The sequence below is a fragment of the Myxine glutinosa genome, chromosome 6 (assembly GCF_964187855.1).
Source record: "Myxine glutinosa chromosome 6, kmMyxGlut1.1, whole genome shotgun sequence".
In the NCBI taxonomy this organism is placed as follows: Eukaryota; Metazoa; Chordata; class Myxini; order Myxiniformes; family Myxinidae; genus Myxine; species Myxine glutinosa.
This window is the reverse complement of record NC_136266.1, coordinates 15,730,002-15,744,378: the sequence shown is the minus strand read 5'-3', so window position 1 is coordinate 15,744,378 and position 14,377 is coordinate 15,730,002. Positions and strand designations below refer to the sequence as shown.

The 14,377-nt window shown below is 46.9% G+C and overlaps 1 protein-coding gene across 3 annotated transcripts in view; it reads left to right on the top strand.

Annotated features, from left to right (window-relative positions):
- DARS1 (aspartyl-tRNA synthetase 1) overlaps positions 1-14,377 on the top strand; it is a 37,372-nt gene that overhangs the window by 7,467 nt on the left and 15,528 nt on the right. For all 3 annotated transcript variants that reach the window (XM_068119673.2, XM_068119674.2, XM_078779629.1), the window contains 4 exons: positions 291-314; positions 758-815; positions 2,189-2,281; positions 9,108-9,210. In XM_068119673.2, coding sequence (XP_067975774.2) covers positions 291-314; positions 758-815; positions 2,189-2,281; positions 9,108-9,210 — 278 coding nt within the window. The remainder of the gene's footprint in view (positions 1-290; positions 315-757; positions 816-2,188; positions 2,282-9,107; positions 9,211-14,377) is intronic.

Sequence of the window (14,377 nt, the reverse complement as noted above, 5' to 3'; positions counted from 1 at the left end):
CTGCTGACATCATTGTTCTGACTTTGGCCATAAAATAGGGTTGGGGGAACTGTAGTCGACGATGTCGATTTACCATGAAAAGTGTTTTTAACTTTTCCTTTAATAAGACACATACCACATGGTGTTGTAGCAAAGTTTCAAGGCAAGAAAGCGATGTTTCTACAAACTTTCGTTCACAAAATCATCAATTATATTGGTCCTAATGGTTCAAAGATTCTTTGACCCGCAGAATGAAAATGAACATCCTCGTGCTGTTGAATTGATTTTCTCCTTTTTTTTGCCTTTTGCAGGTGGAACAAGTAACAGAGGACAATGTAGGTGATGACAGGTCATTGCATCGTTGTGATTCGTATGCAGCATGTGGCTGCATGTGATGATAAATCAAATTGATGCCACAAAGTTTGTGCACCTGGAAAATGTTTGTTTCATTTTGAATACGACGTAATCAACTTTTTGTTTAAATGTTATAATTATCTGTTTATTTTGGTTCACAATTTGATTTTTAAATGTGATATACATTGTGATTGCCGTTTGGTGGCTTATCGACACTCTGCCACATGAAAATGTTTGTTGTTATTATTTAAATATATTCAAAGCTTGTTGCTGAGCATACATTATATTCTGATTGAATACAATACATAATGTCATGTATTCTGTTTGTATTTTATATACAGAGTGGAATACCATTTAGGTTGTGGTGAACATATATTTAAAAAAATAAAATAAGATTCATGGACGCAATATTTTGTACTTGCAGGACTTTGCAAAGGAGAGTTATGGAATTCTTCCCTTAATTCAGTCTCAAGAGAAGATAGGTATGACGTGTCGGAGGGTGCGCATATTTATAAGGGGCTTTGACAAGAGTCCTTGTTGAGTCAAAGTTTACCCCACATATCGCCGTGACATATGGTGTTGTTACCCCACATACGCGAAGCGAAAAGCGGGGTTAAGCAATTGTCTCATGTCCGTCCATCCGGGTATTGCAGGAATTTGAACTTTGGCCAGGTTAACGACAATAGCTCACCTACTCTTTGAAGAATTTCAGGTACAGTGCCATGAGATAGTTGACGTCCACCAACTAATGGTGGTGGATGGGACATAGAGTTTAAAATTCCCATCTGAGTGATTGGGACGTTTAATGTGCTATCGGGACGAGATTTCATACAATTTGTCAAATTCAGACCCAAGGTGCTGCTAAACTCCAGGTTCGTGTTCCGATTCATGCTCCAAAGTGTTATCTATCTATAATTCCAGTAATCTCTGTACGTTTGTACGTTTGTACGTCTGTACGTTTGTCTGTGACCGCTGTTTCTCGACAACTACCGGTCCGATATACTTGAAACTTGCCAGGTATATTGCTGGGGACCCGAGGATGTGCCTTTTCAAGGTTTGAAATTAATCGGACAAGTACTTACCGAGCTATGGCGATTTAGCCGTTCGCCGTTCGCTTTGGCGTTGCGAATGGACCAAACCATTCATGTAAATAGAGGGGGGGGGGGGGGGTTCTGTGGTCGTTCGCTTTGGCTTTGCGAATGGACCAAACCATTCATGTAAATAGAGGGGGGGGGGGTTCTGTGGTCGTTCGCTTTGGCTTTGCGAATGGACCAAACCATTCATGTAAATAGAGGGGGGGGGGGGTTCTGTGGTCGTTGCGAATGGACCAAACCATTCACATCGAATCATCGAATCACATCGAATGGACCAAACCGTTCGCTTTGGACCAAACCATTGCATGTAAATAGAGGGGGGGGGGGTTCTGTGGTCGTTGCGAATGGACCAAACCATTCATGTAAATAGAGGGGGGGATATAATTTTAGATATAGATATAGTACGGGCATGCCCTAGTAAATATAACTTCAATTGAAATTAAGTTGTTCCTCTTATGGACCGATGTCTTCAGACAAACAGACAAAGTGAACAAATAGCTTAGCCCCACTTTTTGCTTCCTGTGTGCGGAGTAATTACCAAGCTCATGGTTTATACATATTGGATATACTCGGTAAGGATGTTCTCCAGCAGACATCCGCATACCTTAAAAACCACAAACATTTTGCAATTTGTTCCACATTTGGTAACTATGAGCATTTGACTCGTTTGGCACGATAGAACAAATAGCCCTTTGCTTTCTCTGAGCAATTATGGCCGTCCTTCGTTTCCAAATGTTCGGTTTTGCTCACTGGCTTTTCAGATCGGTCGCTGGTGCGCGTGTCTGAGCTCACCAAGGAGAAGGCAAACGAGGTGGTGTGGGTGCGTGCACGTCTGCACACCAGTCGAAGCAAAGGTTTGAAAACCACTGCTTCATGCTGTTAACCCATGTTGTGACACAAGGGGAATGTTTGCAATCTGACAATGTAATTACAATGTTGCATGTTTCATGATGGATTGTAAGGGTGGATATGTGAATGCTGAGAGGGTCGATGGGGATCTGAGGGAAATATCGAGAGATGGGCAGGAGTAAAGGGACATTATAAAAAGGCATTGGAATCGCGTTTGTTGTTTGAGGTATGTGCTTCAGAGGGAGGAAGGAATGGAGTGAGGTAGGGCTTTGATATGGATGAATTTGGTAGGAGAAGGTGAAACCAAAATAGAGGAGGTGGAGAGGACCATGAGAGGTGGGATGCAGAGAGGGTCCTCAAGTTTGAGGGGTGTGGAAGGAGGAAAACTTGTGGCTGACGGACAAGGAGATGGGATTCATTTGGGTCATTAAAGCCCTCCTCCATGGCCCGCTTTTTCCTTGCAAATCGTTTCTCCTGGAAATTTTCACAATTGCACCATGGATGGTGTAGTTTGGTAGTTTATATTTTTGTAAACTCATCATTCTTATGCCTCCACCGACTAAGTCGTCAGAGGCATTATGTTTTTGGGTTGTCAGTTCGGCTGTCTGTCCCTCCGTGATAGGTTTTTACCACCACAATAACTTAAGAACAGCCGAAGGGAACTAAGTAAAACTTGGTACAAGTATGTATAATGATGGAAAGATAACCGGATTAGATTGTGAGGTCGGAGGTCCCGTTGAGTAAAAATTGTCACTGCACTGACTTGTGAACCGGGGATGGGCTTTTGACCAAACTTGGTATAAGTATATATGATGAACAGATTAATTGACCAGATATTGACATCAAAGTATATTATTTATACCACGTCATTACACGTCATTACACATAATTACACATAATTACACATAACATTACACATAACATTACACATAACATTTTGGTATATTACAACACAATGTTTTTCTTCCTATTTAAAAGGCTCTTTTCAATTTCCTCTCCAACTCATTCCACTTCAAAAAAATATTCAATCTCTTATAATTCTAAATCACTACATGCTCCAAATTCACATTCATTCCACCCCTCCTCCATTGTTCTTAAACAGATCGCTAACTTGAAAATCACAATAAACCCAATTTGTTATAAATGTTCGTCTTTCATGAATCATCCACTTTCTAAACTCCCCCCTTGCCCCTCCCCTCCAAATCTCCCCCCTTGCCCCTCCCCTCCAAATCTCCCCCCTTGCCCTCCCCTCCTAAACTCCCCCCTTGCCCCTCCCATTCAAAACTCCCCACCCAACCATCCCTCCCAAATTCTCCCCCCTCCCACCTCCTCCTCAAAGCCGCCTCCTCTCCACTTCCTCTCCCTTCTATCTCATACATCCACCTCCCCCAACCTTCTACTTTCCTCTGCCCCCCCTCAAACAACCCCTCACTGTGCCTCATCCCATCACCATCAAACCTTTTGTCCTCCTCATCCTTCCCTTTCTTGTAACTCTTCTGCAATTTCTGACACACTATCAACTGCTCTCCCCACCTCCCCCTCTCATCCTCCATCTGACCCTACCCCTCCCCTCCCCTATCCTGCACCTGATGCTCTTCCCCTCTCCTCATTAACGGTATGGACCTCAAACATCCGGAGCCTTCGCTCAAACCTGATTGATCTCTCCATTCAGGTTGCTTCTGACAATCCAGACTTGATCTGCTTAACAGAAACTTTCCTCCTTCAAGATGTCTCTGATTCCTTAATATCTCTTCCTGGTTACTCCATCCTCCGGTATGATAGATCTGAGCCTCGTCCTGGTGGTGGGGTGGCTGTCTTTATCAAAAAAACTCTTCCTCACTCTCCTTGCACTGCCCTCTCTCCATCACACCCCCAGGAGTACCTCTGGCTACGGCTTCCTCTCCGCTCCCACCTTTTGTTCATATGTGTTCTGTACCGTCCTCCAAACAGTGATGACTCCATTTACATTTCGCTGTCGGACAACATGGACCAATTTACATTTCGCTGTCTTCCTCATACAGTCACGTGAAAAAGTAAGTACACCCCATGTAAAGTTTTGACTTTTCAACATATTTCAACATACAGCTATTTGATCTTCATTTCAACAATATTGATAGATAAAGGTGATATAATATAACAAATATCATGAAACATTTACATTTTGTAGTCCATTGTATCTATCTATAATTCCAGTAATCTCTGTGTGTCTGTGTGTGTGTCTGTGTGTTTGTCTGTGACCGCTGTTTCTCGACAACCACGGGTCCGATATACTTGAAACTTGCCAGGTATATTGCTGGGGACCCGAGGATGTGCCTTTTCAAGGTTTCATATTAATCGGACAAGTAGTTACCGAGCTATGGCGATTTCTTTACCAAACTCCGCAAGCCGTTCGCTTTGGACCAAACCATTGCATGTAAATAGAGGGGGGGGATTGTCACCGTACTCGCAAGCCGTTCGCTTTGGACCAAACCATTTCATGTAAATAGAGGGGGGGGATTGTCACCGTACTCGCAAGCCGTTCGCTTTGGACCAAACCATTTCATGTAAATAGAGGGGGGGGGATTGTCACCGTACTCGCAGGCCGTTCGCTTTGGACCAAACCATTTCATGTAAATAGAGGGGGGGGATATAATTTTAGATATATATATAGTACGGGCATGCCCTAGTAATTTAAATAAACATAAATGCAAATTTCGCATGTGGAAAAAGTAAGTACACCCCTATATTTATCACTACTTCAAATACCTAAAATTAGAATCGGGTGCACCAGCTCAGGTGCAAATGACAAGAACATCGTTGGAGAGGATCTTGGAGGAACCTGACTTATTTAATCCTCAGACATTTAGTTTGGTTTGCTCTTTGTTGTTGAAGTGTGCGGCGTCACCATGCCAAGATCAAAAGAGCTCTCTGAGGCCTTCAGAAAGAAGGTTATAGATGCCTACGAGTCTGGGAAGGGATTTGAAAAGATCTCCAAACAATTTGAAATCAATCATTCGACTGTCCGGGAAGATCATCTACAAGTGGAGAAGATTCCAAACCACTGCCAACTTGTTCAGGCCAGGCCGCCCCAGCAAGTTCAGCCCGAGAGCAGAGACGGCAAAATGCTGAAAGAAGTCTCTAAGACACCTAGGCAAAGACCAGAGCACTTCTGAAACAATGTGCTCTAGACAGATGAGTCAAAGGTAGAGCTATTTGGCCACAGTACCAGAAGACATGTTTGGCAAAAACCAAAGACAGCATTTGACCACAAGAACCTGACACCAACTGTAAAGCATGGTGGTGGAAATATTATGGTTTGGGGCAGCTTTCCTGCATCAGGGTCTGGGCAGCTCACCATCATAGAATCCACTATGAATTCTTCATTGTACCAGAGGGTGCTTGAGGATAATTTGAGGCCATCTGTCGGAAAGTTGAAGCTCAACCGAGGGTGGACCTTGCAACATGACAATGACCCTAAACATACCAGTAAATCCACCAAGGAATGGCTGAAAAGAAAGAAATGGAGGGTTCTGGAATGGCCAAGTCAAAGCCCGGATCTAAATCCCATCGAGATGTTGTGGGGGGATTTGAAATGAGCTGTGCATGCAAGAAACCTCTCAAACATGGCACAGCTGAAAGAATTCTGCATGGAGGAGTGGGCAAAAATTTCTCCCAGTCGATGTCATAGACTGGTAGACAGTTATAAGAAACGCCTACTTGAGGTTGTTTCTGCCAAAGGGGCAATACCACCTATTAGAGCCAAGGGTGTACTTACTTTTTCCACATGCGAAATTTGCATTTATGTTTCTTTAAATTATACAATGGACTTCAAAATGTAAATGTTTCATGATATTTGTTATATTATATCACTTTTTCTATCAATATTGTTGAAATGAAGATCAAATAGTTGTATATTGAAATATGTTGAAAAAGTCAAAACTTTACATGGGGTGTATTTACTTTTTCACATGACTGTATATGGCGACTTCAACTGTCATCATGCCAGCTGGCTGGGTGTGTTAGCCACGGCACCTCTCTCACCAGCCACGGCACCTCAGCAAAGGACTTCTGCGACTCTTTGGGACTGACACAATCTGTCAATTTCCTGACCCGGATCTCAGTCAATGGAGTATCTTCTCTTCTCGACTTGGTTATGACAAACTTCCCTGCAAATGTCTGCTGCTCTTCTTCTGCTCCAATCAGTTCTTCTGATCATTGCTTGTTAAAGTGGACATCTCTCTGGCCATTCTCAGAGAGCCTCCTCAGCCCCGACAAGTCTGGCATTTCACTCAGGCTGACTGGCACGGTTTGCAAGCAGCCATCAATCATCTGGACTGGTCTCCCATCTCTACTGCCTCTGACATCAATTCTTCCTGGGAATTCTTCCAAAGCAAACTGCTCTCTCTCACGCACACATTTATCCCATCTCGTCTTCAGTTGTCTTCCCCTTCCTCCCGTCCATGGTACACTGAATCTTGTGGTGAGGCAGTTGCCCTGAAACAACTTGGCTTTGCCTCTTGGAAGGCAAATCCAACTGAAGGCAATCTCAGTTCCTTCCACCAAGCTCGGAACAAGTGTGTGTCTACCCTCAGGAGTGCCAGGAAGCGCTATGTCTCCACACTCAAGATTGAACTCTCAAACCTGTCTCCTTCCTCCAAATCCTGGTAGCGTCTGGTCAAATCCGTTTCTGGTGTTTGCTCCCCTCCCTTCCCCCCACCCCCCTTTCCTCAAATGGCGACACAGTTGACAAAGCCGAATGCCTCAACTCTGTGTTTGCCTCAAACCTTGTGTTCCAAACCCATCTGTCTCTGTTCCCACCTTTCCCAGTCGAACGCAACTGCTCCTGGACTCTGTGTCCTTCTCTCCTGACAAGGTGGAGAAGTTTTTGTCAAACCTCGACTCTGATTCTGCAACTGGACCAGACGGCATCAGCCCACGGGTCCTAAAATCCTGCTCTGCCGCTCTATCTCACCCTCTCTCTGTTCTTTTCACCCTCTCCTTTGCTCAAGGTCATCTGCCAGCATCTTGGAAATCAGCAAACATTACCGCTTTGCACAAAAAATGTGCAAAAACAGTTCCTTGCAACTACAGACCAATCAGCCTTCTCCCAATTATCAGCAAAGTCATGGAATCCATCATTGCTTCGGATATCAAATCCTTCCTCTTCTCCAATGGCTTGATCTCTGATCAACAATTTGGATTCAGACCAGGTCATTCTACTCTGGACATGTTGCGTCTGCTGTCTCAACAATGGATGGAGGTCCTCAATGCCAAAAAGGAAATCAGAGCTGTCTCCCTCGACATATCATGTGCCTTCGATACCTGTGGTATCCATGGAAATCTCCACTCATGGCTTGCGGACCTCCTCTCTGGTCGTAGGCAACGTGTGGCCCTGAATGGATTTCTCTCATCTCCCCTTACTGTTCTGGCTGGAGTTCCCCAAGGTAGTGTTCTGGGCCCTGTGCTATTTCTCGTCTTCATCAATGATCTCTCCGACTCTCTGGAAAATCCTCGCTATCTCTTTGCTGATGACTCCACTCTCTGCCGCTCCATTCCTCATCCCTCAGATCGGCAGTCTGCAGCCTCCTCACTCTCTGCAGACCTGGACAAAATCACAGACTGGTCAAACAAGTGTAACATGTCTTTCAATCCTGACAAATCTCACACTCTTACTATGGCTCTCCGAAATGACCGACTGGAAAACCCTCCCTTCTACTTTCTCAACAATCCTCTCCAAGAAGTTCTGTCGCTCAAGCTTTTGGGTCTCACTATCTGCCATGATCTTTCTTGGGAAAACCACATTTCCAAGCTGGCCTCCAAAGCCAGTCGCCGACTGGGCATCCTCCATCGTGCGAAGTCCTTCTTTGGCACACCTGAGCTCCTCTCCACATACAAGGCTTCCATCCGCAGCTCAATGGAATACTGTTCCCCCCTCTGGGCCGGTGCTCCTGCTTCACACCTAGCTCGGCTTCACGCTGTTGAAACCAAAGCTTTCAGAATCATTGGAATCTCCTGCGATGAAGCTAACTCCGAGGGCCTTTCACTCAATCACCGCAGGCAGGTTGGTGGTCTTTCTATCTTCTACCGACTCCTCTCCGGCCTTGCTCCCCCAGCTCTCTCTGTGCTCTGTCCCCCAAATATTCCTGCAGGTCGCACAAGATCTGCCAGCAACCCTCTTATGGTTAAACTGCCAAAATCTAGGCTCTCTGCTCACCTTCACTCTTTCATTTTCCTTTTCTCCCACCTCTGGAACAAACTCCCCCACTCCCTTCAATCCCACTCCTCCCTCTAGGTCTTTAAAACAGCTGTTCACCACCATCTCTTGTCTTCCCCCATCCAAAACCTTGATCTTTTCTACCCCCGCTAATTCACCCGAGATCCACCTTTTTGAAATTCCATCTTCTTTCCTGGAAGTCCTTGCAGTGTCCATATGTTTTATACCCCTCCCACCTCCCCCCAAGCCTTCTCCCTCCCACATTTCTCTCAATGTCCCTGGTCTCAAATGTTGTGTTTGGGTCCTTGCCCCTCTCTCCCCATCTTGTCTACCGCTCCCCTTATTTTGTGTTTTATGTGTCGGTTCGACTTTTTGTGTGATTAATGTTAGCTCTTTCACGAGCCTCGATCTTGTATACAAAAAAAAAAAAAGTCAGAGGTCATGTCAGGTAAAATGTGACACTTGAGGACGGCTGAAGGGATTTAAATCGAACTTGGTATGAGTATGTGTAATGACGTGGTATAAATAAGTATACATTGTACAAGTATGGTTCATGATGTAATAATGTGGGTGGAGACATATCAGTCGATGTTGAAGAGTGATGTTCCAGTTTATCTTTGACTTTGTAATCTCCGTAGGAAAGCAGTGCTTCTTGGTCCTTCGACAACAGCAGTTCAATGTCCAGGGACTTGTGTCTGTGTCGACAACTATCAGCAAACAAATGGTCAAGTTTGTGGCTGGGTGAGTGTCCGAGAGGCAGGTGGCTTTTTAAACGATGTTTCTCTCCTTTCGACCAATTTAGTGCCAGCTTCACTGGTGTGGATGAGCTATATCAACATTCTATCAATATTATAATAGCCGTAGATGATTCTGTCTCTGTCTGTTGGGCGTCTGTCCGGGGTGTGGCTTACTCGGTTTGCAGAGTTGCTCCACCCATAGCTCCACCCATTCTGGAAGAGGCTTCGCTTCATATAAACAAATATCCACCATTTTATTAACTCGCATAGCTTTGAGGCCTGTTTTGTAGGCCCGTGGTGCCTTGCTCTCTCTCCCAGTTTTATTTCAAATCAAATTCGATATATCATTTCACTTTTCACAGTCGCTAACATAGTTTTAGACTCGGTTGAAAAAAAACGGGAAGAAAATCCAATGAAAGTTGCCGTTTATAGAACGAAATGAATTCTCAAAGGCCTGTAACTTCAAGGCCATTGAGTCTCTCTCACGCCTTTATCTCCAATCTAACTCACCATATGATTTCATTTTTATCGATGGTTTTGGACTCGGTGTCAGCAACGCGGGAAAATGCAGAGATATATTTTAAAAAATACACCATATCACCGCCAACCGCCAACAACCGCCCAATATGTATCATACACCGCCCAACATGTATCATACACCGCCCAACATGACAGACGGCAACATGTCGACATTATCGCTTTTTCTTTAAACCGAGTGAAGCGAGCGGAACCGAATAAACCGAGTGAATTCACCGTTTACTTGTGATGACAGTCGTCACAAAACGACATATATTTCTTCGTTTTTATTTCATTCAACATTATTAGCCGGAAGTAAAATATGGTTCAGGAAATTACCGAGAGATATTTCTTCGTTTCTTTATTTATTAGTTATTTGCGCATACACTTTAAATAGGTTTATTTGAAATCTTTAATTTTCACAATGTAATATATTTGTCATTTGATGATGACGAGACACTTCCTCTTGACTCTTCATGCGTTGCGTGGAAACTTCCATTTCCAAAATGAATGACACCGTCGATGAAGAACGACTCGGTGTCAGCAACGCGGGAAAATGCAGAGATATATTTTTAAAAATACACCATATCACCACCCAACAGCCAACAAGTATCATACACCGCCCAACATGACACAGACAGCAACATGTCGACATTATCGCTTTTTCTTTAAACCGAGTGAACCGAGCCGAACCGAATACACCGCGTGAATTCACTGAGCGAATTTCATCCAATTCCACCGAGTTTCATGAAACCGAGAGATATTTCTTCGTTTTTATTTTATTAGTTACCAGCAGAAGTACCCAGCGTTGCCGGGCGGGGGGGGGGGGGGGGGAGGGCACGTACACTTTAAACATGTATATACATGTGGGATGTGGGATATATACATGTGGGACATGTGTACGTGTGTGCGCGAGCATGTGTGTGTGTATATATGTGTGTGTATGTGTATGTAGGCTAACCCCCGCTCTAGCAGGGAAAATGGCCTTAAAATGCATGTTGTTGTATGTGTATGTGTGTCTGTACGTGTGTGTGTGTGTGTATATGTGTGTAGATGTGTGTAGATGTATATATGTGTATAATGTGCATATATGTGGATACATATGTGTATACATATGTGTGTGTGTGTGCATGTGTGTCGATGTACGTGTGTGTGTATATGTGTGTGGGTGTGTGTGTGTGTATATGTAAACATGGGCCGGTGTGTGTGTAAAGTGTGAGGAGGTATTGGAGAGGAAAATGCAGAGATATATTTTTTAAAATCGCGCCATGATGATAAACGAAAATACACCGCCTAAAATAACAGTCGACATATATTAAAAATTCGTCACACACATCCATGCCCGTGGGATTCCCACGGGTGGGAATCCCACGGGCATGGATGTGTGTGACATTTCGACATATTGAGTTAGATGCTGCGCCTGCACATTCAGTTATATAAAATGGTTACTGGCAATTGATCACATCCACAAACGATGTAATCCACACAATTTATGTACTTTACATAACGTTAATAGGAATACATGCCCGTGTAGATGGGAATGACATATAATTCACCGAAAACGTTGAAGCAACCGCATAATATTACGGTGATGTTTAACTCTGAGTGAGAATAGTTCTAAATTTAAAAAACTTTCTTCTGATATTTGTGATTTATTTCAAGCAAACTGTATTTCCCATCTACACGGGCATGTATTCCTATTAACGTTATGTAAAGTACATAAATTGTGTGGATTACATCATTTGTGGATGTGATCAATTGCCAGTAACCATTTTATATAACTGAATGTGCAGGTGCAGCATCTAACTCAAAATGTCGAAATGTCACACACATCCATGCCCGTGGGATTCCCACGGGTGACCCCGCTAGTATGGATATATTGTAGGAGTTGCGGACAACGAGAAGGCGAGACACTTCTTAGCTTATTCAAAAGCTCCTTTATTCCAACAGAACTAACTCGCGACCGGAACTCATGCATCTTTTATAACACAAAATCACTCATCAGGGGGCGTGGCTCCAACAACGAGCGCACGCCACACCCATGCCATCAATAACCCCACTGGACCTGTGCTTGTGGATTATGTCCCAATGGGGTAACCCCCACATGCGCCCCCCCAGAATTCACTCGCACGGGCAATGTCAGTTTTCGGGGGGCCTTAACCACCCGGCCGAAACGACTGATGACCCGAGCAGGGACTGTTAGCGGTTTGGTGGTGCGCGGGCCCACCGGGGACTTACCCGATGAGGGACCGTAGGGATGGAGCCAACCGAGGGGGCTGGTCTCGGTCCAAGTGAGCCGGCTTGAGGCGGTCCACCGAAAGGTGGTCCGGTTTGCCGCCGATGTCGACCACGAAGGACTGGTGCCCATCGTAAGGCGGCCGAAGCGGCCCCTGGTGTGCGTCGTGGCGGACAAAGACGTACTCCGCTGTACGTAGATCCGGCGGGACGTGGGCCTGAGGCAAACCATGTTGAGATGTGGGCACTGGTCCAAACATCTTGGCATTCTCCCGAAGAACCGACCGCTGACGGGCAGCGAACCAGGGGCTTGTGGCATCAGGCATGAACTCCCCGGGAACCCGCAGTGGCTGGCCGTAGACTAGCTCCACGGATGACGACTGGAGGTCTTCCTTAGGGGCTGTCCTGAGGCCCAACATGACCCACGGGAGTCTGTCGGCCCAACTGTCATCCCGGAGGCTGGCCCTGAGAGCAGCTTTCATAGAGCGATGGAACCTCTCACACAATCCATTAGCCTGGGGATGATATGCAGTCGTGCGTTGGAGCTTAACCTCCAACCCCTGGGCGACAGCACCCCAGAGCTCTGAAGTGAACTGGGGCCCCCTGTCTGAAGAGATGTCCAAGAGAGCGCCAAAACGGGCAACCCAAGTTCCGATGAACGCCCGGGCCACATCGGCGGACGTTGTAGATGTGAGCAGGACGGCCTTTGGCCACCTGGTGGTCCTATCGATCATCGTGACGAGGTGGGTGAATCCCCGCGAAGGGGGGGAGGGGTCCTACCAGGTCCACGTTAACATGGTCAAAGCGTCGCTCTGGCAGTGGGAATGGCGCCAATGGGGCCTGGTTATGGCGATGTACCTTCGAGCGTTGGCACTCGACGTAGGTGTTGGCCCAGTCGCCCACATCCTTCCTGGGCCTGTGTCAAACGAACTTCGCTGCCACTAACTTTTGCAACGCCTTCCTGCCCGGGTGAGAAAGACCGTGGACGGCCTCGAACACCAGCCGTCTCCAGCTGGTGGGTACGACGGGGCAAGGCTGCCCCAAAGATACGTCGCACAGTAGCGTGGTGCCCGTGTCCTCGAACGGCACATCGGACAGTCGAAGCCCCGTGACCGCCACCCTGCAGGCTTGGACATCCGGGTCGGAGATCTGTTCGGCCGCCATGCTGGCGTAGTCGATGCCAAAGTGAACCGCGCCAGCGATGGACCGGGAGAGACAATCGGCGACCGTATTTTCCTTCCCAGCAACATGTTGGATGTCCATCGTGAACTCGGAAACGAAGGAGAGGTGGCGTTGTTGACGGGTAGACCACGGCTCTGAGACCTTGGCCATGGCAAAAACCAGGGGCTTGTGGTTCACAAACGCCGTGAACGGGCGGGCTTCCAACAGGTAACGGAAGTGTCGGACAGCTATGTCGAGGCCTAGGAACTCACGATCGAAGGTTCTGTACTTTCGCTCGTTAGGGCGGAGCTGCCGGCTAAAAAAAGCAAGCGGCTGCCATGCCCCATTGACCCACTGCTTGTGCACGGCGCCAACCGCGTAGTCCGAAGCGTCCGTGGTGAGAGCAATCGGTGCATCGGGCGACGGATGTGCCAGCATGGTTGCGCTGGTGAGGGCCAGTTTGGTATCCGTGAAAGCCGTGGCCATCTCCTTGGTCCAGTCAATGGCACGTTTGGTAGGCTTGCCCTTGAGGGCCTCATAAAGGGGCCGCATCAGCTGGGCCGCCCGGGGTACGAAACGATGGTAAAAGTTCACCATGCCCAAAAACTCCTGCAAGGCCTTGACGGTGAGGGGGCGCGGAAATCTCTTCACAGCCTCCACTTTAGACGGCAGTGGGACGGCCCCCTCCCTCGTGATGCGGTGGCCGAGAAAGTCAATTGAGGCCACGCCGAACAAGCACTTGGCCGGGTTAATGATCAGGCCGTGCTGACTTAGGAGCTCAAAGAGCGCTCGGAGGTGAAGCATGTGCTCCGTCCTGGAAGCGCTGGCGATGAGGATATCGTCCAGGCAGACGAACAGAAACGGCAAATCCCGCAAAACGCTGTCCATCGGGTGCTGGAAAGCCTGGGCCGCGTTCCTGAGCCCAAAAGGCATGCGGAGGGATTCGAAAAGCCCGAACAGTGTAATCACCGCGGTCTTAGGAATGTCCTGCAGCCGGACGGGGACCTGGTGGTAACCATGAACGAGGGCCACCTTAGAAAAAAAAACTTTACCGGCCAAGCAGGCGGAAAAATCCTGGATGTGCGGGATTAGGTAGCGGTCGGGGGGTAGTGGCGTCATTCAGGCGGAGATAATCCCTGCACTGGCGCCAACCGCCACCCGGCTTCGGCGCAATGTGGAGAGGCGAGGCCCACGGGCTCTCGGAACGTCGCACGATGCCAAGACGCTCCAACGTGCCGAACTCCGCCTTTGCGATAGCG